We start from the raw sequence: 27,304 nt of genomic DNA, 5'->3' as shown, positions 1-27,304 counted from the left end.
TCATGGGTTATTGGAGGTGATTTCATTATGGTGGAGTTGCCTTTGGATAAGAAAGGGGGTAGAGAAGGTGGTATTCACTTGTTGGAGAGAGCAGCTTGGGATGCCTTCTTGTTCCGGTGGCAAAAGTCAAGCGAGAGCAGGTGGAGAAGGAAGAGTAGGTGGAGTCAATTCAAAGGCAAGGGAGGCTAAGAGGGCATGGGGTGTGGCTATGCCGATGGCGAAGGAGATGGTTACGTTTGAGGGAAAGCTTTTGCTTGAATGAAGACCAAGATAAAAGATGAAGAAGATGATGTAAATGAAGATGATGGTGGAGTTTCCTTTGCTCTGGTTTGACTTTTGCCGAGTGCAAAGTCAAGCGAGAGCAGGTGGAGAAGAAGGAGGAGCAGAGGGAGTGAATTCAATGGAAAGGGAGGCTACAAGGGCGTGGGGTGTGGCTATGGCGATGGTGAAGGAGATGGTTGCGTCTGAGGGAAAGCTTTTGCTTGAATGAAGACCAAGATGAAAGATGAAGAAGATGATGGTGGAGTTGCCTTTGGATAAGAAAGGGGGTAGAGAAGGTGGTATTCACTTGTTGGAGAGAGCAGCTTGGGAAAGCTTTTGCTTGAATGAAGACCAAGATAAAAGATGAAGAAGATGATGTAAATGAAGATGATGGTGGAGTTTCCTTTGCTCTGGTTTGACTTTTGCCGAGTGCAAAGTCAAGCGAGAGCAGGTGGAGAAGAAGGAGGAGCAGAGGGAGTGAATTCAATGGAAAGGGAGGCTACAAGGGCGTGGGGTGTGGCTATGGCGATGGTGAAGGAGATGGTTGCGTCTGAGGGAAAGCTTTTGCTTGAATGAAGACCAAGATGAAAGATGAAGAAGATGATGGTGGAGTTGCCTTTGGATAAGAAAGGGGGTAGAGAAGGTGGTATTCACTTGTTGGAGAGAGCAGCTTGGGATGCCTTCTTGTTCCGGTGGCAGAGATACATGGTTTGATGTTGCCTTTGACACATAGCCACACTCTCTCCTATTTTCATGGTCAAACAAAGACTATGATGCCCATCAATGCACGGATTGATAGATTTTATGTTGATTTTGGGCTCTGGATCGGGTCTGTATGCCAGAGCGTCCTCTCAAATGAGGCTCTAAAATCATCAATACCACTGAATAGTGATATGAGGTTTCAGATTCTTTTCTACCCTTTGTTTTTGGCACGGAGTTATCATCTCCTCTAGAGCTCAGTGGATCCTTATTTTATTTAGGGGACGTAAGGTTGGCTTCCTCATCCTTTATGGCCCCAACAATAGAGGGGATCATGTCCTTATGCGGAAGGAGTTGCTCTCGTGGGCCCCCATTGTCTTTGGAGAGAGCAGGTTGGGATGCCTTCCTATTCCAGTTCAATGGCACATATACATGGGTTGATGATGCCTTTCACACTCAGCCACAGTCAATCCTGTTTTTGTGGTCGAACAGGAGGCCACAGATGCCTATCCATAGATTTTATGTTGATTGGGCTTTGGATAGACATGGATCAATATGCTAGAGTATCCACTTCAAATCACTTTCTCATGGTATTGTGATGATGTCGGAGCCTCATTTGAGAGGACGTTCTGCCAGTCTTAGGATTCCATATGCCTTTTATGCAAAGGAGAACTTCATTAGCCAGCCGTCCCCTCACATGTGGCTTTAGCCCTCACTGGTGTTGGTGATTTCTATCATTTTGTTGCTAGCACTAGGAGACGTGATATTATCGGATGTGAGGTTGATATTCACTAACAATTAGCAGCCTTGCAGGGGGAAGAGCAAAAGAGGCCTACAAATGCTTGGATTTAGGAGGGCCTTGCTCTGCAGCAGCAAGGGCTCGTCAATAGGTAGATTAGAGAGCAGAGTATGTATTTCATGCACAAGAGTCATTTTGGACTCAAATGGGAGATAGAGTCAATAAACACTTCTTCTCTACTCTTTGCCCCAAACCTAATAGGAAAAGTATCTCGCAGCCTATTGTCTCAAGCTAATATTTTTGGGCTGAGACTTTCTCTCAAACGGGATGAAGAACTTCTAGATAGTGAGCCTGCAGATGATACTGCTGTTTTTCTAGATGCCACGACACATACGATCACTACAGCCTTGGGTCTATTTTGCACTATTGCAGGGGCACAGATCAATTGGCATAAATCCAATGGCTTTTGGATCGATGACAAGGAGTGAGTATAAGTAGAATCTATGTGAAACCTCGATGTACACAGGTTCACTACAATCTGTCCATGAATAGAAGGCCAAAAGAAAAGAGTAATCTTTCTATTCCAGAGGGATTTCTAGAGTTGCTTCCAAAAGTATCTTTACAAGTTAGCATAAATTTAAAAATTCTCCCAATGAGGCGCTCTGGTAGGCCTCTATCCTCTCAAGCTGAGCTGAAATTTCTTAGCATTACTGACTGTGTATCAAAAGAGTGAGAGGTTGTTCTCTCGTTGCCTTGCATCAATCCATTCCCATTCCCCAGGATCCCACTGCAAATACTTTAATTGGGACCCCTCCATAAACCTAAAGTATCCAAGAGCCCAAGGGAATGTGTTCTCGGTTAGGGTCAAGATACCATCCTAAATCCAAGAAACTCTACCCACAACCCTAATAGGCTGAAAAGGAAAATGTTTTGAATGATGATCTTGACAACCTGTGGGCATCAAAGGCCAAGGCATCCCTATTTGAATGTGAAAGTCATATCACCCGAAGAGGGATTTCTAATCTCATAAAGGCTCCAAGTCAAGTGGCAAGAGAATTGTATGTCACCTGGGACCGCCCAATCCGTAAGTATAGCTGCATCTATTTGCTTAATTCTCCTTGCACGTCCTTTGAGGTGGCTTAATAATTGGGATTGCCAATCATCTTGCAATCTTTTGAAATCCTTCTAGGAGCCCACCAAGGCAATAGGTGGACTTGGCGATGGGTTGGTATCAAAAGAATTTCAGGAAAAGATGAGAAGAACTTGCGGGGATCGATCATGCTAGCATGATTGCACATTAAGGAAAACATTGGATACTAGGGGATGTCCAGGTCTTACGAGTAATTGTAATAAATAAATTGTATGTTCCTCCACAATTCTAAGTAGAGTAATCCATTTAAACTTTTGATGGGGGTAATGAGAATGGGGAATGCACTTTGAGTGTCATTTTGTTCTACATGTAGGTCTGATTCATATGTTTATTAATGTAGATTTTTTGGACCATAGCTCTCTACTACAATGGTCATTCACCAGTCGAGATAGCATTTTTGTTCTTTCTCCTGAGGGTTATGTTCTATCTCAAGATACAGGTAAAGACAAACTTTGTTCTATTTCAAAAAAATATGAATTTTTGAAACACTACATTCAAAGATAGTATGTTTATACAAGAAAATCATGTCCAGCTTTTTAGTTTGTATTTTAGAGGATATTAATAAATGCATTAAGTATTCTAGCTCTCCTATTTGAATTCTCTTCATATATCAATATAAAAGTTTGTTTCACATGCCCATGCACAACTTCTGTGCATGTGTATGCATAAATGTACATAGATGCTTGCTCGGACGATCTTGATTTTTTCCACTCCAGAAAAAAGACTTCCATGAAGTATGAAAGAAATGGCCACAAACCACTCAAGGTTGTGCATAGCATGAGACAAGTGGTAAAGTACGACTGAAAGGGTAAGGATAAGCAAATCAATATTGTGACTAAGAGTACCACACCAAGCTAGCACTAGACTCAAAGAACAAAGCATTGCCTCTCCACCCTCTAAAAAAAAGAGTCCTTTTGGACGATGCAAACCGTGAAGGCCCCTGCATCCTAGAGCAAATGTCCATGAAGGTGTGTACAATGTCTATCCAAATGCTAGCCAAATTAAGGGCTGGGTCGACATGCATGTCATCTTCAGCCTCCATATATCTAGACCTCCAAATGTGCCAAGCAAAGATTCGAGCAACATTCTCCCAACTTGTGTCCAACGAAGCAATAAGAGGTCTGTATTGAGAGGCGGGAATAATGTTGAGTAGATAGAGCTCTCCAAAATGCTGCTGAACCGTGAACAATGACCCAAGTGATGCAGGAGGGAACAAAACCTGCCCATAAGTCCTGCAATTCCAGCCCAAAGGATTCTAGTATACCTATATTCCTAGAGCAATGCTAAATTGACTCAACGCCAATGAAGCAACAAGGGCAAGAAGGGTCAGCTCCAAAAGTACTCCTCCACTGATTTACTGCAATCCCTCCACGAATGAAAACTCCAAAGAAAAGAGTGACTTTCACATTCTTGAGGGATTTCCAAAGGCTCCCCACAAGAGTATCTTTGTTGCAAGTCTCGAGTGATCTGAAATCTCTCCCTATGCGACTGTAGATGGTTTCCATCCTCTAGCTCTAAGCTAAAGTTTCATGGTGGCATTGCTGACTGTAAAATAAAAAAGGGCAAAAGTTCACTTGCAACTCCAAAGTACCAGCCAACCAATAAGTCGTATGAACCTGTGAGGAGCTGCTACTCCTCCCCAACCTGCTTGCTCCCCCTCCCCAACCTGCTTGCTCCCCCTCCCCCTGCCTCAGCCCCTCCCCCTCCCCTCCGCCTCCCCCTCCCTCTACCTCTCCCTCAGCCCCTTCTCCTGCCCGCTAAGCCTCCCCCTCCCCCATCCCTCCCTCTACCTCTCCCTCAGCCCCTTCTCCCGCCCACTAAGCCTGCCCCTCCCTCCCCTTCTCAGCCGCTATCCCCGCCCCTTCCCCTGCCTCTACCCCTGCCCCTTCCCCCATCCCTTCCCTCTGCCTCCACTCCCCCGCCCCCTCTCCCTATCCTCCGCCTCCCCTCCCCCGCTCCCTCTCCTCTCCTCTACCTCCTCTCCCCCTCCCCCAGCCCCCTCTCCCTCTCCCCGCCCTCCTCTACCCCCTCTCCCTCTTCTAGCCTTCTCACCATGGAGCGGGCTTGCAGTGGTACTTAGGCCCCGACCCTCTGCTCTTGGCCCTGGGATCCTGGAGATTGTGGTTATATGGAGGTGCACCTATCAGGTGCTTGCAGTGGGACCCAGGAGAGTGGGAGTGATTGTTAGATGTTCGCCTTCTGGGACGAGGTTTTTTCCAGGTTGTTTTTGACACTCCAGAGGCTGCGAGCACTGTGCTCAAGGCTGAGTTTTTACACCTAGGACACAGGAAGATCTTCTTTGAAGCCTTTCACATTGGTTTCGACCCAGTAGAGGCAGATAAGAAAATCTTCTCGCTCTTCATCAGGTTCCCCGGGCTTCCCCAGGTTTTACCATCGACTTCTTTCTGTTATTGGGGAGCATTTTGGCGCAGTTGTTGAGATCCTACCCCTCCCTGGGTTGCCATTGACTGCAGCAGAGGCAACCAAGGCTGATGGGGTTCCTAGAGGGTCCTTTGCAAGGATCCTAACCTCAAGATGGACCACGTCATGATCCAGCGCTCGGATGGTTCCTTTTTTCGCAAGAGAGTGGAGATTTCAGGCAGGCAGGACCAGTGCAGGATTTGCAGGACCTCGGGACACTTTGCCAGGGATTGCCCCAGGAAGAAGAAAAGGCCTAAGAAGCCCTCTGGTACAGCTACCGCCTCAGGGCATCGACAGGGGGGACAAGGGGGGGGATTAGACCTGGCACTTGCCCCTCGACCTCGACAGACGGGTGGTACAGGTCCAGCTCCTGCTCCTCGTTCTTCACGTGGCGGTCCTGCTCAGTCAGGTGGTGGTACAGGTCCAGTACCTATTCCTCGGCCTCGACAGGGGGGTGGTACAGGTCCTTCACCTACTCCTCGACCCCCACCTCCCTCAGGCACACGCGACGCTTTACAGTGGGTTCCAGTACGTGTGCAGGTCCCTCCTTCAGTTCACGAGGGTACCTTAGTAGACTCTGCTTCACCTCGAGCTGTCCCTCCTGTCTCACCTTGCACAGCCCGAGACGCTGAAGCTTCGATCTCCTCCCCAATTGCAGCTTCTTCCTTAGATCCAGCAGTGCCAGATGTTCCTCTTGAGGACGGAGAGATCTCCGCGGCTGGGTAGACACAGGATAGAGAGCATTCTTCACTCCCTCCCTTGGATAGGGGGAAGGGGATAGCTTACACTGTTGATCCTCTTCCCTCACAAGGGATCCTTCGTACTCCGGTGTCTGGATTGCTCCACAGGAACTCGTTGTCAGCCTTGGCAGAGAGTTCAGATTTCCCAGAGGAGGAGTTTGTGCCCGCTACTTTTGGGGAGCCAGTGGTTGGGTTTCCTATTGGCAGGGCTTCTTCTTCAGGTGCCAGGATTCTTTCCCCTATTGATTTTCCACCACTGGGTTCCTTCCCTCCCTCCTCGAGCAGGAGGTCTTCCCCTGTTGAGGGGTTTGTTTCCGCCACTAGGTCGGGTAAGGTGTTCCACTCTACATCCTCCCGTCGATGAGGATTATCAGTTGGAACATACAGGGCCTAGGTGGCGTCCCACATCGCCGCCGTAGACAGCTGATCCGGGATCAGCTTCATCCAGGTGTTACTGGTGGAGGTTCCATTGATATATTATTTATTCAAGAGCACAAGCTGGATTATAGAGATTGTGCCAAGTCAGGCAAGTTGCTTTCTGGCCATACTTTTTGGTCGCCTGCCTTGGGCACTAGGGGAGGCACTTCTATTACAGTTTCGCAGTCGGTTCTCCCCTTAGTTGTTGGGCACGGAGTCATTATCCCCTCTAGAGCTCAGTGGATTATTCTTTTGATTGGAGGGCGTAAGGTTGGCTTCCTCAACCTATATGCCTCCAACATTAGAGGGGAACGTGTCCTTATGTGGAAGACTTTGCTCTCCTGGGCCCCCATTGTGGATTCATGGGTGATTGGAGGTGACTTTAACATGGTCGAGTTACCTTCAGACAAAAAAGGGGGTAGAGAAGGCGGACTTCACTCTTTGGAGAGAGCAGCTTGGGATGCCTTCCTTTTCCATTTCTGTGGCAGAGATACTTGGTGTGATGATGCCTTTCTTATTCAGCCACAGTCCCTCCTGTTCTCTTGGTCGAACAGGAGGCAACAGATGCCTATTCATGCACACATTGACAGATTTTATGTAGATGACTGGGCACTAGACAGAGGTGGATTGGTATGCATTGCTGCGGGGGTTTCCACTTCAGACCACTTCCCTGTTGTTCTGGCTATCTCAGAGCCTCACTTGAGAGGCCGATCTGCCAGCATCAGGATTCCAGATGCCTTCTACACAGAGGAGGACCTTACGGAGGCAGCCCTACGGATATGGTTTGCTCATGTCCAGGGTGGGCAGCCACATCCATCACATTTAGCCGATGCCCTCTCTGGTATTAGCGACTTTTACTGCTCGGTTGCTTCTACCAGGAGACAAGATATTCTCAGACGTGAGATTGGAGTTTTTTGGAGGCATCCTTCTACGCTTTGGATTCACTGATGTTTGGATCAGAGGTGTTTCCTCTTTGTACAGATCAGCCCATAGCCAGGTACTTATTGGTGGGGTAAGGGGTGAGAGATTTCAGATTTCGAGATCAGTCCGTCAGGGATGCCCCCTTGCTCCTTTCCTTTTTTTATTCGTGGCCGAAGCTATGGGCATCTATGTTAGATCTCAAGCTGACATCTTTGGGCTGAGACTTCCCATCAGAAGAGAAGAGGAGCTGCTTGACAGTGAGTTGGCTGATGACACAGCGATTTATTTGGATGCCTCTCCACAGACGCTGACTTCTTTCAGGACAGCATTGGATTTATTTTGCTTGGCGGCAGGAGCGTAGATAAATTGGCATAAATCCAATGGCTTTTGGATCAGTGATGAGGACACTCTAGTTTGGGGGCTTGACATAGGGTTCACTTAGGTTCAGAGGGGTGTGCCTATCAGGTATTTGGGCTGCCAGGTCGGCTTGGGTATTTCTACGATGCAGCAGTTTGCTCCCGTGTTGGAGAGCATCAGAAGGAAGCTTCTCTTTTGGAGCTCAGCCAAGCTGGATCTTGCCTCTAGAGTTGTGGTGGTCAACCAGGTCCTCTTGGCCACTACCTGGTTTATTTGTTCATGTTGGTGCCGTTCTAGGGACTGCATCATTCAGCTCAGAAGACCGATCAGGAACTTTCTCTGGAGTGGGCTTGATGGCACAGCAGATGCCTTAGCCAGGGTGGCTTGGGAGACCCTCATCCTCCCTACACAGGATGGGGGTCTCAATATTATTGATCCAAATTTACAGTGCAGAGCTTTACTGTGCAAGATAGTGGTGCGAGGACTTATGCCAGGATAGGAACCGTGGAAGTACTTTCTTATCAGCAGAACACAGAGGTGCACACCTTCCTCAGGAGGAGACTGGATGAGCAGTGTTAGATGGATCTTCACCACAGCACACCTCAGATCACCTTCATCCCCTCTCATGGTTGCCATTCTGAAAGCTTGGGCTAGTTTCAGAAGCTCTCTTCAGAGGATTCCTCCTTCCTCCCGGGAAGAGATTGATAGGCAGCCTATCATGTGGAACGACAGTATTTTAGATGATCGTGGCAGGCCACTGGGTGCCTCACTCTACATGCAGTGGGCTAGGTGGGAGAGGGGACCTGCTTCTTCTTTGGGATCTTGGAAAGCCTTCCGTAGGCTTCCAGAGGAAACCAAATCAAGGTTGACACGACATCTCAGAGGGAGTGCAGGGAGGATCTTGCAGATTGAGACAGCCCTTCCAGAGGCTTGGATAGACACAGATGATATGCCTCTCACTTCCTCCACTTGGGCAGGTACTTTCTCGAGAGGCAAAGTTCCACTTCAGGTCTTAGCCTTCCGAGATGCACAGGAGGATGCTTTGGTTTTCAGTGTCCAGGATGGTGGTAGATTGCTCAGATCTACAGAGGACATCTTGCTTGAGTCTGCTTTTCAGCCTATCAGGGTTGTAGGCCTTTTGATGCAGGGATCAGATTCAGAGTGGTTCTTAGACCCTGACCCCCAGTTACTCTCCACTGGGTCTTGGAGACTCTGGCTCTATGGAGGAGTTCCCATCAGGTATTTACAGTGGGACCCCGGAGAGTGGGAGTGGATTGACGTGGGGCATCGAGAGAAGACCACCCCCTTCTTTCGTTACACGGTCAGTAATGCCAGGAGATTTCAGCTCAGTAGTAGAGGATGGAGACCCTCCAGAGTTCCTCATTGGGAGACTTTTGGTATTACTGCGGATCAGCAGAGGTACTTCTGGAGGAGGCTCTGGAAATCCCACAGGAATAGAAAGATCACTATCTTCTTTTGGCTTTCTATTCATGGCGGGATTGCAGTGAACCTTTGGAGGTCCAGATTCGGAGCCGACCCTACTTGCCCTCGTTGCCTTTCTGCTTCGGAGTCTATTCAGCATTGCTTATGGGATTGCAGACAGGCAAGATTGATTTGGATGGGGATAGCCAAGATCTTCAGTCACTTTGCCCATTCCCCACTTTTTATGACTTGGGGCTCGGTGGCTTGGCTTTCTCTTACAGGACCTCAGGTTGCCCAAATGGTTTTCCATGAAGAAGATGCCTACTTGGACTGATGAGCTTGGAATCAAATGGTGGCATGCACACACCTTGGCTTCCCATGGAAGTGGGAATTTGAGACAAACTTAAGTATTGGCACACTAAATAGCTATCCTTTGCTAGTAAAGGTGTGATTCTGAAGCATGTATTAGCAGCCACAGCTCTCTATGCTTGTTCTGTATGGGCATTTCATAAGTGTTGCTAAGCAAAATGTATACAGACTACTGAGGGCTATTATTACCAAGACCATTGGATCCTAGACAAGCCTTTGTGCTCTTAGTGAAATGAGATTTGGAAATATCTAGGTTGGGTAGATGCCACCTAAACTCAAGGTTTTTTCTATGCAGAACAATATAGCAATGGAATCCAACTTAAGATAAATGGGAAAGTTCTTGAAAAGTTACAGTAGTTGCCTTTATTGTTGAGCACTTGGATGCTCACATTACTTACTTTGTGCTTTTTTTCATTGGAGTTTTACTATCCCTCTCGCTCATTTTCACTCTCTCTCTTAAGAAATGGTCATACAGACAAATGGGTTGCTTTTCAATGTTCACCCTTTTCCCCCATTTGTTTCATTGCAATTGTTGTGATGATTGCCATTGTAAATTAGGGGTCAAGATCCTTTTACAGCTGTACATGCCTCTGTGGATACTTCTTGGGAGATTATAGCGAGCATAGCAGCCTGGCATATCTGGAGAGCCAGATGCACAGAGGCTATGGAGGGTACTCAGGTTCATCCCTCGCACACATTGGCTAGTATCTGGACAGACATCGTACACACTCTGATGGCCGTATGGACGGGTATGCAGGGGGACTCCCGTGCAGCCTCAGCTAGGAGGGCTTCTTTCTTCAGGGAATGGAAGGATTCTCCTTTCTTCTCTGAATCTACTACAGGGTTGAGATGGCACTTTCAGCCTCAGCCTTGGCTTCTTTCCACCTCACTCTGAGGGGTTTTTTATTATCCTCATGATTTCATGATGTATTCCGCTTTGTTCTTGCTGTCGCGGGTTTTTGTTCTTACTTAATAGAAGTCTTTTTCATGGAAAAAAAAAAAAAAAAAAAAAGCAATGCTTCTTGCTTCATTCTTCACTTGTCACTCTATCCCAAGCTGCCTTTGAATTCTTGCAAGACTCGATAGTGGAGTTAATGTGTGTCTTCATAGACAATGCAATCAAAGACAACTCTTGGGCATCCCTACGATCAAACCTCTTCTGATCCTCCATGGGAGTGGTAGTAGAAGACTGAGTGGTAGTGCCAGAAGTGGAAGATGCACTCGTGCTAGATCCAGCAGGTCTCGCCTCATCACCATTCATGTTGTCCCATAAGCCCTTTCCAACCAAGATATTATTGAGTGTAAATGACCACAAAGCATAGTTGGGTCCATCCAACTTATCTGCTACAGTCACTCATGGTACCAAAATTCTCATTGAGAGACATGATTGCAAACTAACTGCAAGTGTACTTGCAAAGGAAAAGACAGCAAATGGACAACTAAAAGACCACTGACTGCTATGAAATCACTGACAGTGTGATTGCTCTGAAATAGCAATAAATCTGCCCCAAAATCTTACTCAAACCTCAATCCCTTCCGGGTTACAAAATGCAATTAAGCACAATATTTCTGCCCCCAAAAATTGTCCTCAACCACAGCCAACCACTACTGGCTCAAATGCAATATACTTCTGCCCCAAAAAATCAGCTTGAATCTCATCCAAACCATGGCTCACAATGCAATAGCAAACTCTTGCTCAATGGGCATCCAAAAGTGCATCAACTTACAGCCAACACTTGGCTTCAAAAATGCACAACACCTGAGCAATGATTTGCACTAAATGTGTAACCATTTTGTTTTTCCAAATGCACAGCTGTGCAATGCAATCTGCAAGACAAATGCGCATTACTATCTGCAAGAACCAACTAGGAGAGGCTGAAATGAGCTGAATCAAGGATCTCGATCTGGAGCCCGAACAGCCTCCGAAAGGGGGGTAAAACCGCAACATGACTGCTCAAAATTCCTCTGGTTTGCTCGATGCTGCTACAGAACTTCCGGTAGCCAAAATTGCCTGAAAAAACTATGTGTGCGATGCAAAACGAAGTCGCCCAGCTGAGGAGTGCTTCCTCGTGCCAAATCTCGCAACAAAACTAAATATCGAGATCACACGAAGCTCGTGGGATCTCAAGACAGCCAAAAGAGAAGTCGACCAGCAAGAACTATTTCTTCTCGCGATAGAAGTGCAACAAGAGCATGCCGGAGAATGGGAAGCAATTGACAGGGCTAGAAGGACTAGCTCTGATACCTCATGTAGGAACAAGAATGGAGAAGAGTTGTGAACACAAGAGAACAAGAAGTGAACACAAGTGGCAGGTAGAAAGCATTAGGTTGAAGCGAGAGATGCTGCTGCTCCCCGACTCCTGCCCCCTCTCAGCCTCTTCCTCCCTCCCGCTCCTCTCTCCTCCCTCCCTTCAACCCCCTCCCTGCCTAACCTCTCGCCCCTCCCTCAGCCCCTCCTTGTCTCCCTTCCCCCGCCCCCTCAGTCCCCTTCCCTCGTCATCTTTGCCCGCTCCATTCCCCTGCACCTCAGCCCCCTCTACCCCTGCCCCCTTCCCCCACCCCCTTAGCCTTTAGGGATTGGATGCTCACCGTTCTACCTGAAGACCTCGCAGGACACCTCACAGGTGTTCATCTGCTTGGCCGAGATTTCTTTCAGGTTGTTTTTTATTCCCCGAATACAGCAGGTACAATGCTTGAGGCTAGTGCTTTGACACTGAGCTCCAGGAGGATTTTTTTGACACCCTTCTCGCTGGGTTTTGACCCTGTGGAGGAGGATGGCTGGACGTTCTCACTCTTCCTCAAATTCCCCGGCCTCCCTCAAATGTACCATCGACTATTATCTTCCTATTGGAGCCACTTTTGGGATGGCCACCGGACGGGGTAGCACATGTTAGGGTCATTGTCTCTAACCCTAACATCACGGATGATCACATCATGCTCCAGCATCGAGATAGCTCATTCTTCAGGCAGAGAGTCGAGATCGTTGGGAGATAGGATCAGTGTAGGATTTGCAAGGGGCACTTTGCTAGAGATTGCCCAAGGAAGAGAAAAAAGAAAAGGCCCAAAAGGTCCACGGGTGTAGTGCCTCATAGCACCACCTCGACTAGACCACACATCCTACCAATTCTTGTGCTGTTGGACCTTCCACCTCTCGTCCAGGACCATCGGCTATAGCCTCTCGTCTAGGACCTTCGTTTACAGCGTGAACGAGACCTTCAACATGTCTTGTTCTAGTCGTTCCTGTAGTCAGAGTTGTTGAGCCAGTTTCGTTTTAGGAGGCTACTAATGGTGCCATGGACCCTCCCTTACAGACATGAGATATTCGTGTTTTAGTTCCTTGTGCTGATGAGGTTTCTCCTGTCCCTTCAGATGTTCATGTGAAGGAGCTTTCTCCTATGGAGCAAGCCATAGGTGAAGCTCGTGCCTTACTCCAGGCTAATGCTACTCTTTTGGCCAAGATCCATTAGCAGCAAGCAGCCCCCTTTCTCTCTTGTTCCTACTTCTTCACGTCTTGATAGAGGCAAGGGCATTATTGCTTCTACTCCTTCATCTGCAAGGATCCTCCGCACACCTGCACCAGGAGCATCATTCAGGAATTCTTTTGCAGTTTTGATAGACATGGCAAAGTTTGAGTTAGAGGAGGAGTTTGTACCCTCCTCTACCCTTGGGAGCCCCTTGTTCAGAGCACCATGGATAGAGCTTCCCCTTCTGCAGGTGTGCGAGTGCTTTCCCCACTTGACTTCCCTCCTCTTGATAGGAGGATTTTTTCCCAGGAGAGGGATATCTCCGCTACCAGGTCGGGTAGGATTTTTCATATGGCCTATTCCTCTTACCGATGAGGATTGTCAGTTGGAATGCTCAAGGCCTCAGAGATGTACCTCACCCCGCCGCCACAGGAAGCTGATTTGTAACCAATTCATCCAGGTGTTACTGGGGGCCCCATTGATGTTCTCATGATTCAAGAACACAAACTGGATGTCAGGGATTGTGCCAAGTCATGTAAGCTTCTCTCAGGGCATACTATTTGGTCACCCGCCTTGGGCACCAGGGGAGGTACTTGCATTTTTGTTTCTTCTTCGATGCTATCCTTGGTGATTGGACATGGGATCATACTTGCCTCTAGATCTCAGTGGATCATTCTTTTTCTTGGTGGGCATAAGGTTGGTTTCTTAAACCTTTATGCTTCCAATTGAAGAGGGGACCGTGTCCTTTTATGGAAGGATCTGCTTTCTTGGTCATGCATTGCAAAGTCTTGGATCATTGGGGGTGATTTCAACATGGTTGAAATGCCCCACAGACAAAAGAGGAGGTAGGGAAGGTGGTATCCATTCCCTAGAGAGGGCAGCCTGAGATGCCTTCCTTTTTTGGTACAGTGGCAGAGATGTATGGCATGATGATGCTTTCCACACTCATCCGCAGCAGTCACTCCTATTTTCTTGGTCAAACAGGAGGTTGCAGATGCCTATTCACGCACGGATTGATAAATTTTATGTGGATGATTGGGCTCTGGAGGACAGAGGCAGGACAATATGCATTACAGCTGGGGTGTCTACTTCAAATCACTTTCCAGTTATTCTGCTTGCTTCAGATCCTCATGTGAGGAGTCGCTCTACCACAGTATCAGGATTCCAAATGCCTTCTACGCAGAGGAGGGTCTCACAGAGGCAGTGTTGCGGACTTGGGTATCTCACATGCACGATGGGAAGCTTTTCTCATCAAATATAGCTGCAGTTGTATCAGACATTAGTGACTTTTATCATTCAGTTGCTCGTATCAGGAGAGGTGAGATCCTCAAGCCAGAGATAGGTATCTGCCAGCAGTTGGTTGCTCTTCAGAGGGAAGAGCAGAAGAGGCCTACAGATGCTTGGGTTCAGGAGCGCCTTGCTGCAGCAAGGGCTCAATAGTAGCAGTCATTATTAGATCAGAGAGCAGAGTATGCCTTTCATGCCAGAGAGTCATTTGGGAGGTAGGGTCAACAAGCAATTCTTCTCTACTCTTGTCCCTAGACATAGTAAGGTGAGTGTTTTACAGCTTGCTGACTCAGACGGAGTTTTACAGACACATCCAGATGCCGTCTTGCAGGTAGCCACATATTTCTATGCCTCCCTTCTTATAGCAGATCTTGACACACATGCCATAGATGATGCTCGAGTTGTTATTTGGCAGCACTTACCTATGTTGGTTACTGGATATATGATAGTCTCACTTGATGCACCATTCACCAACATGGAGTTCAGGACTGCTCTCTCTACCCTTCACAAGGGCAAGTGCCCTGGTTCAGATGGGCTTAGACCCTCTTTCTTGATTTCATTTTGGGATTAGACTGGGGATCACATTGACTCAGCCTTGCAGGGTGTTTGGGAGTTGGGTGAGATGCCAGACTCGCTTACTGAGGGTCTCATTCATCTTATACCAAAAAGGGGGTTGCAGGAATTTAGTGTCTCAGTGGAGGGCGATCATTCTTTTGGGCACCTTGTACAAAATCTTAGCAAAAGCAATCAGCCTTTGTTTGCAGCCTTTTCTTCTAGACCTTATACATGATACGCAAACGGGTATTTGTGCATGGCAGGAGCATTTTCAATAACATATTCTCATTTTGGGAGGCTTTTGACTGGGCCATGCATAATAGCCATAGGCTTTCCATTCTACCCTTGGACTTTGAGAAAGCTTATGACAGAGTAGACTGGGCCTTCTTAGAGGGTACCCTTGCTCGTTTCGGATTTTTGGATGCATGGATGAGAGGGGTGTCATCTCTCTGCAGATCAGCCCATAGACAGGTGGTTATTGGTGGAGTCAAGGGAGACAGGTTTCAAATTACCAGATCATTCTATCAGGGTGCCCTTTAGCCCCCTTTCTCTTTTTATTTGTGGCTGAAGCTATGAGCTACCACATTAGAGCTCAAGCTGATATTATAGGGTTGAGGCTTCCATTGAGGCAGGAGGATGAGCTCTTGGATAGTGAGTTGGCAGATGACATGGCTGTTTTTTGGGATGCCACGCCACAGACACTCACTTCATTCAGGACAACTTTGGATCTACTTTGCACTTCCGGCAGCAGGGGCTCACATTAATTGGAATAAATCCAATGGTTTCTGGATTAGTGATGAGGACACTGCAGACTTGGGGATTGACATAGGATTCACCTAGAGTCAGAGGGGTGTTTCCATCAAGTACCTAGGATGACAGGTTGGGGTGGGCATCTCTCCAACACAACAGTTTGCTCCTGTGTTGGAGAGCATAATGAGGAAACTCATTTTTTGGAGTTCTTCTAGACTTGACCTCGCATCTAGAGTAGTGGTTGTGAACAAGGCATTATTGGCTACTGCCTGGTTCGTTTGCTCATGTTGGTGCAGATCTAAAGGTTGTATATCTCAGCTCATGCGACCTATTAGGAACTTCCTTTGGAGTGGGTTAGATGTAACCTCAGATGTTGTAGCCAGGGTGGCTTGGGAGACCCTCTCTTCCCACAGGAGGAGGTCTCAATATTATTGATCCGAACTTGCAGTGTATGGCCTTGCTCTGCAAGTTTTTAGTGAGAGGATTGATGCCTGGACAAGGACCTTGGAAAGATTATTTCTTGCATAGCATCCAGTCTTGTACACCTTCTCATGGGAAAGATTGGATCATCTTAGATCTCTCTCTTCCCCTCTCATGGCTGCCATTCTGTTGGTAGCTCGTTTTGAGCTGGGTTTTTTTCTCATGCATGACATGATGTACTCCCGCATTTGAGCTTGCTCTTGCGGATTTCATTCATACTTAATGAAGTTATCTTGTTAGGAAAAAAAAGAAGTGAACACAAGTGAACTCCAACTGAAATGTTCAACTAAATGAAATACAAGTACTTGGTATATATAGTCCAAGTAGTAGAGCACACAAAAACAAATAGACTGAATCCTAGTCTAATCCTAGTCTATCCTACACCACCATATCATTGTATATATCTCTACAGATGCATGTGTTACAATGGAGGAGCAGATTCAATTGGAGAACGGTAGTTTTGTACTTCAAGAAAAAGGAAGCATTGAAGAAGAAGAAGAAGAAGAAGAATATATTATCGTCCTCTAAAGACCAAAAATCCGCCTATGGGACCTGAAACAATACAAAACCTTACATACATAAAGACTCCTCCCTCAAAGGGGAGGGTAATAAGAGAAACTACCTTTATGTCTAGGTGAGTTTCTGTGCTTGAAAAGCTTAGATACAAATGTTCCTAAAGCTGAGGGTGACGCCTTATGTAGCAAATCAGCCAGTCTGTTATATCCCTCAAGAAGAGAGCTGAACTTTTTCCTAATGTGTGCATAGTAAGGGCATATCATTACCATGTGTTCTTCTGTTTCTGGCATACCCTGGTCACATAATTGGCATATTCTACTCTCTCTTGGCATGTCTTTCCATCCTCCTATTTCAATTTGCAGCTGGTGTGATCGGGTGCGAAGTGAAGCCAAAGCCCTCTGCTTATGCATTGCCATAGGTGTGCAAATGTACTTCTGCGTGGCTGACTCCTCTGCCGTATAAGTGGGCCAATATTGGGGGTTGATAAATGTGCAGTAGTACTTGAACTTATCTCTATTTTTAGTTGTTTGCCATTTCCTGTGTAGTGCATTCAGCAGGTCACGATGAAAAGCATCTTCATCTACCTCCTCTGGTGAGTAGTTCAAGTACTCCTCTACCTCCCACTTCCTGAACCAATTTCTCAGATCTAGTGCCCATCCAGATGCCAAAATCATGCTCTTGTTTGTCTTTTGGGGCTTTTGACTTTCTCCCCATGCCCTCTTTGGCAACCTTTCAGCATCCATGCCTTTGACCTTTGTAATGTATCCAATTACCTTCTTTAAAGCATGTAACTCTATGGGTAAGTATCCTGTCTCTAGAAGAGTGCAATGCTCTGCCAAGATAGATCATTAACAAGTACGATGAGACCTTCTCATCCTGATGGGGATGAGTAGTCAAATGGAGGTCACAGCTCAACAAGGAATTCAAACAAGGAATAGAGAAGCCAAAAGCATTATATGCATATGTGGTCAGTCAGGATGTCAAAATGCGTGATTAATTGCATGTATTTAATGTCACAACCCCAGGACCGATTGCAAAAGGTCGAACAAATTCTGTCACCATTTTGTAGTATCCACGATACACATGTCCTAACTTCATAGGGAAGAAGCAAAGAAGGATCCCTTAATGTCTTGCAAACATATATATTTCATTTTTTAAATTGTGCTTGGGTTAAGTGATGTCGTTCATAAATTTATACACCAAGAGGCTCTCACTAAGCTTGAGTTGTACCAAGCTTTTAGTAGTCCTAGAAACCATTGAAGGTGTCGTATGCTGCTGCTTGCAGAAGATGTAACTATGGTGACATTTGTGCACATAGTATAGTGACAAAGTCATGGAGATAAATTTTGCTTTACATAAGGTGTTGTCTCTGTGCCAACATGGACTTAGGTAGAACAGAATGTGTGTGTAGAGTAGCGGCAAAGCTCCGCTTGTACTTGCATAAGGCTAGAAATAATCCCTCTTAGAAGTCCAACTTGCATGTTCTACATGCAAGTTCTACATATAATTCCTACATGCAACTCCTACATGCCACTCCTACATGCGAGTTCTGCATGCGAGTGCTACATGCAACTCCTACATGCGAGTTCTACATACGAGTTCTACATGTGAGTTCTACATGCAACTCCTACATGCAACTCCTACATGCGAGTCCTACATGCAACACAATGCAACTCCTACATACAACTTCTATATGCAAGTTCTACATGTAGAGAGAGAATGTGTTACAATTCCTACATGCAAAGAGAGAAGCTCTCCAACTTGTATAAATACCCCATAATGGAATGAAGCCCACACTCTTTGGGGCATTGCGTTGAGTTCTACTTTGATATTCCAAGCAATTGTCTCAAGTGTCCATGCTTCCTTGCACTCCACGTCCAAAAGCATGTCCTAACCTTGCAACTCCTCCTCCCCTCTCCTCCAACCTTGCAACCCATCCTCTCCCTCTCCTCCTCCCTTCTCCTCCTCCCTCTTCCTCCTTTTCCTCCCTCCTCCTCCTCCTCCTCCTCCTCCTCCCTCTCCCTTCTCCTCCTCCCTCCTCCTCCTTCCTCCTTCCTCCTCTCTCTTCTTTCCCCCATGCTCTTACACCTTCTTCCTCTCCCGCTCCTATGCTCCCCCCAAACCCTTAGTTCCTCAACCCTTAGCCTCCATGATCTACAAAGGAGATGAGTTCTCCACCATGTACTCTACCCTTAACCTTGGAACCTCTTCTAAACCTTGGAACCTCCTTCTAAACCTTGGAACCTCCTTCTAAACCTTGGAACTCCTTCTAAACCTTGGAACCTCCTTCTAACCCTGGAACCTCTTCTAAACCCTGGAACCTCCTTCTAAACTCTGGAACCTCCTTCTAACCCTGCAACCCCCAATGAAGACGAAAGCCTTCATTACCTCAACCATGATGATACACGTTCCTTTTACACATACATACACTATGTTTGCTTACCACACTTAAGCCTACGTCTCTCAACGGAACACGACTCGAGGTCCTAAGCTACACGTATACTACAAACGACAACCCCAATATATCTGTAGGTGACAAAAAGCCTCGAAATCCTGCATACTGAGAAAATCCTGCTCTTCCTACGAAAGCCGTAGGAAAGAGCCAACATTTGGCGCTACTGTCGGGGAGACTAGCGTCTCAAGTAATAAGTAAACATACGCAGGTATGTGTAAAAACACAAGCTACTTCGAACTTTCACGAACATAACACTCAAGGGCAAGGAGAGTAAAATTTTTTCCATTTCTAGCCAAACATATCAACCCCAAGCATCAACCTTGGGTTATTACCTTAAGAAATTTTCATTATTTCTTAAAGAGAAGCCACTTGATAAGCAATTAGGCTAGGTAGTAGACACGAATACGTAGAGCTTGCAATTTCGATCATTTCACCTTTTTGCAGAAGAGCAAACCGAGCTATCCATAAAAAGTTACGGCTCAGGAAGAGTTTAGGATTTAGCCCTAAACCTAAACCCATTTCCTATAAAAACCCACTCCACCCCCTCATTCTTCATCTTTCACATCTTGCCTCCATCCTCTTCCTCATTCCGAGCCCTATGCAAGACACTTCTCCCTCTCCATCGACCACCACCCTACTCCCATCCTCACATGGTAAGTGACTTCGAGCCCATCTCACAGCAATAACCTAGCCATCCACCCACCATCCATTGGTCCTCGACAATCCCATTACATCGAGAAAGACTTGGAGAGCGTTCAGGTGACCTCCTCTTCCTTCCTTTGGATTTCTGTCAAAGTTTTCCGTTCGTCAAGTTTTTTTTTCTTTTTCTTTCTTCTCTCTCCCCCCCCCCCCCCCCCCCCCCTCCACCACCACCACCACCCCCTCCCCCCCTCCATCTCCACCACCCCTCCCATTTCCACCACCTCTTTCTTCCCTCCCCCCACCCCCTTCCATCTCCACCACCCCCTCCCCCCCTCCATCTCCACCACCCCCTTCCACCACCACCACCTCCCCCTCCCCCCCTCCCATTTCCACCACCCCTTTTCTCACACCCTTCCCTCCATCCCCCTCCACCACCACCCCCTCCCACCTCCCCCCCTCCATCTCCACCACCCCTCCCGTTTCCACCACCTCTGTCTTCCCTCCCCCCACCCCCCTCCATCTCCACCACCCCTTCCCCCCTTCCCCCCTCCATCTCCACCACCCCCTTCCACCACCACCACCCCCCCCCCCCTCCACCACCCCCTCCCCCTTCTTCTCTATCTAGGATTTTGTATCTAGGATTTTTGTAGCCATTTTTGGCATCTTAGCGGTATTACGATGAGGCCACCTAGTTGGCGCATCGTTGATGATGTATTTTCCTTTCGGATGATTTTGTGTCCCATAGGCCATGTATGGCCTTCCGTGGACCTTTAATAAAATTTCTTTCTTTCTTTCTTTCTCTCTCTTTCTCTCTCTTTCTCTCTCTTTTCCTCCCCCTCTCTCTTTCTTTCTCTCTCTCTTTCCCTCCCCCTCTCTCTTTCTTTCTCTCTCTCTTTCCCTCCCCCTCTCTCATTCTTTCTTTCTCTCCCTCTCTCTCTCTTAGCCATTTTTGGCATCTTAGCGGTATTACGATGAGGCCACCTAGTTGGCGCATCGTTGATGATGTATTTTCCTTTCGGATGATTTTGTGTCCCATAGGCCATGTATGGCCTTCCGTGGACCTTTAATAAAATTTCTTTCTTTCTTTCTTTCTCTTTCTCTCCCTCTCTCTCTCTTTCCCTCCCCCTCTCTCATTCTTTCTCTCTCTCTTTCCCTCCCCCTCTCTCTTTCTTTCTTTCTTTCTCTCTCCCTCTCTCTCTTTCCCTCCCCCTCTCTCATTCTTTCTCTCTCTCTCTCTTTTTCCCTCCCGCTCTCTGTTTCTTTCTCTCTCTCTTTCCCTCCCCCTCTCTCTTTTTCTCTCTCTCTTTCCCTCCCCCTCTCTCTTCTCTCTCTCTCTCTCTCTCTCTCTCTCTCTCTGTCTCTCTCTCTCTCTCTCTCTCCCCCCCCCCCTCTCTCTCTCTCTCTCTCTCTCTCTCTCTCTCTCTCTCTCTCTCTCTCTCTCTCTCTCTCCCCCCCTCTCTCTCCCCCGTGGACCTTTAATAAAATTTCTTTCTTTCTTTCTTTCTCAGATGGACCAGATGGACCAGGACAGTCACCTTTTGAGGATTTGTCAGCCGATGTATTGGAGTACTCACGCCGCGGAGAGGTCATCCTTTTAGGAGACTTCAACGCGAGGACATCAGACAGACAGACAGAGATTTTGGACTTTGCTGAGGATCCAGTCTTAGTTCTAGCTGCCCCAGATGAGAGTTTTCCACGCTTATCTTCAGATAGAGGGGTAGAGGTGACAGATCAGGGACATCGCCTATTGGAGCTTCTCTCATCGCATGGCATGGTCATTTATAATGGACTTCGACAGTGGCCGCATTCATCCATAGCCACATGTTTTCCCTTCGCGGGTGGTGGTACGAGCGTCATTGATTACGTCTTGGGTCCCCCGACTTTAATCCCTTTTGTACATAACCTCACAGTCAACCCTTTTATGCCTTCAGCCGATCATGCACGTCTGCACTTTATTCTTACCCAGATTCCTCATGCCCCCCCTTCTAGACATCATGAGCGTCAGCCATACTATGAGGTTCATTTCGACCACCAGTTTGATGATATTTATAGCCAGCACCTGAGTGGTCTTCTCCGTCCGCATCTTCTCGATGCCCTACCCTCCACACAGGATCGGTGGGACCTTGTACATACCTCCATCATCTCGGCAGCCCACAAGTCCTTCCCCGTCACTTGCCACACATCCAGTCCTCCACTAGTCGGTCTTGTGCCTTGTAATGGATGGTATGATGAGGAGTGTAAAGAACTCCGCAGGAAGCTTCGCCTTGAGACACAGGAGAAGTCTCCCCTCCTCATTGAGACCAAGAAGAGTTACAAGCGTTTGGTGCGACGCAAAAAGTGCCAATTTCTAGCCCGGAATGAGGAGGAGCTGAGAAGTTTACTTTTCAGCTGTGATTCCAAGGAATTCTGGAAGAAATTCCTTCGCTTGAAATCTCAAACTCCTCTTACAGACCCGCAGGTTTGGCTTGCCTATACTTCCACTTTATATGATATTCCAGACCATCGACTTATCCCATGTGCCTAGACCCACCTCCTTTGCCTTATTCTCATCCAATAGTGTCCGAGCAGCAGCTCATCGTTTGAAGACTGGGAATACTGGGAGAGCTAAGGACCATGATGGATTGCAAGCGGAGTATGTAATCCATGGGATTGATGCCTTACCTCTCCCGTCTTTTTAACGAGTCCATTTGTACAGGTCTTCCACCTAGTTGGCTAGAAAATACTATAGTACCCATACACAAGTCGGGGGATCCTTTGGAGGCATCGAACTACAGGACCATTATGATTGGCCATGTCATGGCCAAGATTTATGCGACCATTCTAGAAGGACATATAAATGACCATGCCGAGGCGACAGGCATGAGAGCTAGAGGGCAGGCAGGATTTCGTGCAGAGCACTCGACTCTAGATCATATCTTCACACTCAGGGCTTTGATTGAGGAGGCGAAGTCACGTAAGCAACGGCTCTATTGTTGCTTCGTGGACTTCAGAAAGGCATTTGACACTGTGCTGATTTCAGACTCTTCCAGCGACTTCGTGACTTGGGATTCAATGGGGAGATTCAATGGGCGATCATGGCCTTGTATGAGAGAGTCACAGGTAGAGTCAGGACACGGGCGGGGCTGTCGGGGGAAGTACGCAGTACGATAGGGGTGAAGCAGGGGTGTCCTTTGTCTCCGACACTCTTTGGTCTCTATATCGATGAGTTAGAGATGTACATACAGACGATGGGTGGTACAGGTTCTTTACTGGCAGGATCCACGATACCGATTCTCCTCTATGTAGATGACGTGGTTCTTATTTCTTCCTCCCAGCAGGGTTTACAGGCACATCTCCATGCACTCCACAGCTTTTGTCAGGACAGAGGGTTGTCTGTAAACCTTGGGAAGACCAAAGTCATGGTCTTCAACACGTCATACCAGGTTTATAGGAGAGGCGAGTTCTCTTTCACATTTGATGGGCAGGAGGTGGAGCTAGTCAGGGAGTATACATATTTGGGTGCCACATTTAGAGGTCCAGTCTTCACCATGACGCATGCAGCACGAGATAGGATCAGTAGAGGATATGCCGCCTTGGCTCTTCTCGAGAGGCAATGTGCACAGTCACATTTTCAGCATCCCGACACAAAGTCCTTACTTTTCGATACGCTGGTGAGACCTGCAGTCATGTATGCTAGCCCCTTTTGGGCAGGAGATCTCAGTGTTGCAGATTGGAGACGAGTAGAGAGGTTACAGATCATAATGTTCTCCAGATTGATCAGAGCGAAGCCCACGGTACCGCATCAGATTACGTTCGCAGAGTTCAGAGCTACACCCCTAGCGCTAGATGCAGCATTTCAGTCAGTTACATACTTGCATAGGATCAAGGCGCTCGGAGACTCAGCAGTAGGCAGAGCACGATTACTGTGGCTAGCACTGACATCCTCGCAGATGTTAGCGGAGAGAGGTCATACTTTTTGTTGGTACCACACACTCTCCACATGGCTCACCTCGCTGGGCTTGGATATGGATAGGCTGCCACCATTTCGATACAGCATAGATGCCCCTCGCCTCCCTCTCACTCGACATGAGCTCAGCCAGGTTATCAGGGCAGATTTGTTGCAGCTATACACGTTTCGCACTTGGGTTCATCCCACGGAGCTTCCTACGAAGATGGCCACATATCGTGACCATTTTCTCAGGATTTCAGAGGATGGCTTCATCATATCCCCAGGATATATCGGCGTTCATATGTCGCACTCACTCAGGATTGCCTTGGGCCAGCTCAGGGTATCTTCCCACAGATTAGACGTTGAGGCCGGCAGGATGCGTCGTACAGCTACGGGACATAGACCCAGGCGAGAGACTAGGATATGCCCTTGTTGCACTATGGGGGAGGTGGAGACTGAGGAGCACTTTGTTTGCAGATGCCCTTTATATTATGAGATCCGTGGCAGATTTCACTGTTTATTTGGGCACGGATTTGGACCTCTCTCTCGGATTATGGAGTATGAGGATCAGTATTGCTTAGCGTTGTTCATCAGGGAGATCACCAGATACAGAGAGAGATTCCTTAGAGAGCACCGTCGCATCCCTGCCAGAGACCTGGTTATTCATGAGGAGCAGGACGAGGCGCAGGACCATGAGCACAGAGATAGCCCATCTTGCCAGAGAGCACCGATGGTTCCACCCCGAGGATGTACATATGACATGATCCGGCAGCACCGCAGGATGATCTTACACAGAGGCCATACCCGTCGCTTTATTTCTAGACGACGGAGGATGATGGCAGATTTTCGGAGGAGATTGCTCCATGGAGACTTGGCACCGCCAGCAGCCCATTTGACACTTGCCCAGATCTTCACACTCATGGCAGGAGGCATGGTCGATGGCCATGACTTCCATCATTTCTTTGGATCACAGACCCCTTAGGGAAGACGATGTTCCTCATATTTCATATTTTACATTTTATATCTAGGCATTTTTGGTACTCTATTTCATTTCATTTTGTATCTAGGACTTTTGTAGCCATTTTTGGCATCTTAGCGGTATTACGATGAGGCCACCTAGTTGGCGCATCGTTGATGATGTATTTTCCTTTCGGATGATTTTGTGTCCCATAGGCCATGTATGGCCTTCCGTGGACCTTTAATAAAATTTCTTTCTTTCTTTCTCTCTCTCTCTCTCTCTCTCTCTGGAGACTTGGCACCGCCAGCAGCCCATTTGACACTTGCCCAGATCTTCACACTCATGGCAGGAGGCATGGTCGATGGCCATGACTTCCATCATTTCTTTGGATCACAGACCCCTTAGGGAAGACGATGTTCCTCATATTTCATATTTTACATTTTGTATCTAGGCAATTTTGGTACTCTATTTCATTTCATTTTGTATCTAGGATTTTTAAAGCCATTTTTGGCATCTTAGCGGTATTACGATGAGGCCACCTAGTTGGCGCATCGTTGATGATGTATTTTCCTTTCGGATGATTTTGTGTCCCATAGGCCATGTATGGCCTTCCGTGGACCTTTAATAAAATTGCTCCATGGAGACTTGGCACCGCCAGCAGCCCATTTGACACTTGCCCAGATCTTCACACTCATGGCAGGAGGCATGGTCGATGGCCATGACTTCCATCATTTCTTTGGATCACAGACCCCTTAGGGAAGACGATGTTCCTCATATTTCATATTTTACATTTTGTATCTAGGCAATTTTGGTACTCTATTTCATTTCATTTTGTATCTAGGATTTTTAAAGCCATTTTTGGCATCTTAGCGGTATTACGATGAGGCCACCTAGTTGGCGCATCGTTGATGATGTATTTTCCTTTCGGATGATTTTGTGTCCCATAGGCCATGTATGGCCTTCCGTGGACCTTTAATAAAATTTCTTTCTTTCTTTCTTTCTCTCTCTCGGAGGTGGAGCTAGTTAGGGAGTATACATATTTGGGTGCCACATTTAGAGGTCCAGTCTTCACCATGACGCATGCAGCACGAGATAGGATCAGTAGAGGGTATGCCGCCTTGGCTCTTCTCGAGAGGCAGTGTGCACAGTCACATTTTCAGCATCCCGACACGAAGTCCTTACTTTTTGATACGCTGGTGAGACCTGCAGTCATGTATGCTAGCCCCTTTTGGGCAGGAGATCTCAGGGTTGCAGATTGGAGACGAGTAGAGAGGTTACAGATCATCATGTTCTCCAGATTGATCAGAGCGAAGCCCACGGTACCGCATCAGATTACGTTCGCAGAGTTTGGAGCTACACCCCTAGCGCTAGATGCAGCATTTCAGTCAGTTACGTACTTGCATAGGATCAGGGCGCTCGGAGACTCAGCAGCAGGCAGAGCACGATTACCATGGCTAGCACTGACATCCTCGCAGATGTTAGCGGAGAGAGGTCATACTTTTTGTTGGTACCACACACTCTCCACATGGCTCACCTCGCTGGGCTTGGATATGGATAGGCTGCCACCATTTCGATACAGCATAGATGCCCCTCGCCTCCCTCTCACTCGACATGCTCAGCCAGGTTATCAGGGCAGATTTGTTGCAGCTACACACGTTTCGCACTTGGGTTCATCCCACGGAGCTTCCTACGAAGATGGCCACATATCGTGACCATTTTCTCAGGATTTCAGAGGATGGCTTCATCATATCCCCAGGATATATCGGCGTTCATATGTCGCACTCACTCAGGATTGCCTTGGGCCAGCTCAGGGTATCTTCCCACAGATTAGACGTTGAGGCCGGCAGGATGCGTCGTACAGCTACCGGACATAGACCCAGGCGAGAGACTAGGATATGCCCTTGTTGCACTATGGGGGAGGTGGAGACTGAGGAGCACTTTGTTTGCAGATGCCCTTTATATTATGAGATCCGTGGCAGATTTCACTGTTTATTTGGGCACGGATTTGGACCTCTCTCTCGGATTATGGAGTATGAGGATCAGTATTGCTTAGCGTTGTTCATCAGGGAGATCACCAGATACAGAGAGAGATTCCTCAGAGAGCACCGTCGCATCCCTGCCAGAGACCTGGTTATTCATGAGGAGCAGGACGAGGCGCAGGACCATGAGCACAGAGATAGCCCATCTTGCCAGAGAGCACCGATGGTTCCACCCCGAGGATGTACATATGACATGATCCGGCAGCACCGCAGGATGATCTTACACAGAGGCCGTACCCGTCGCTTTATTTCTAGACGACGGAGGATGATGGCAGATTTTCGGAGGAGATTGCTCCATGGAGACTTGGCACCGCCAGCAGCCAATTTGACACTTGCCCAGATCTTCACACTCATGGCAGGAGGCATGGTCGATGGCCATGACTTCCATCATTTCTTTGGATCACAGACCCCTTAGGGAAGACGATGTTCCTCATATTTCATATTTTACATTTTGTATCTAGGCAATTTTGGTACTCTATTTCATTTCATTTTGTATCTAGGATTTTTGTAGCCATTTTTGGCATCTTAGCGGTATTACGATGAGGCCACCTAGTTGGCTCATCGTTGATGATGTATTTTCCTTTCGGATGATTTTGTGTCCCATAGGCCATGTATGGCCTTCCGTGGACCTTTAATAAAATTTCTTTCTTTCTTTCTTTCTCTCTCAGCCGACCCTCTCACAGTCGACCCTTTTATGCCTTCAGCCGATCATGCACGTCTGCACTTTATTCTTA

General features: G+C 47.4%; 1 protein-coding gene across 1 annotated transcript in view; it reads left to right on the top strand.

The window, feature by feature from the left end:
• LOC147897998 (uncharacterized) overlaps positions 1-27,304 on the top strand; it is a 267,115-nt gene that overhangs the window by 153,113 nt on the left and 86,698 nt on the right. Inside the window, exon 10 of the mRNA XM_087380165.1 lies at positions 3,190-3,288. Within this exon, the coding sequence (XP_087236291.1) occupies positions 3,190-3,288 (99 nt within the window). The remainder of the gene's footprint in view (positions 1-3,189; positions 3,289-27,304) is intronic.

The sequence above is a fragment of the Dipteris shenzhenensis genome, chromosome 10, assembly GCF_047967505.1.
Source record: "Dipteris shenzhenensis isolate YYH24624 ecotype China chromosome 10, Dip_SZ_1.0, whole genome shotgun sequence".
Taxonomy (NCBI): domain Eukaryota; kingdom Viridiplantae; phylum Streptophyta; class Polypodiopsida; order Gleicheniales; family Dipteridaceae; genus Dipteris; species Dipteris shenzhenensis.
Note: the sequence above shows the minus strand (reverse complement) of the source record. Positions and strands in the feature narration are given on the sequence as shown.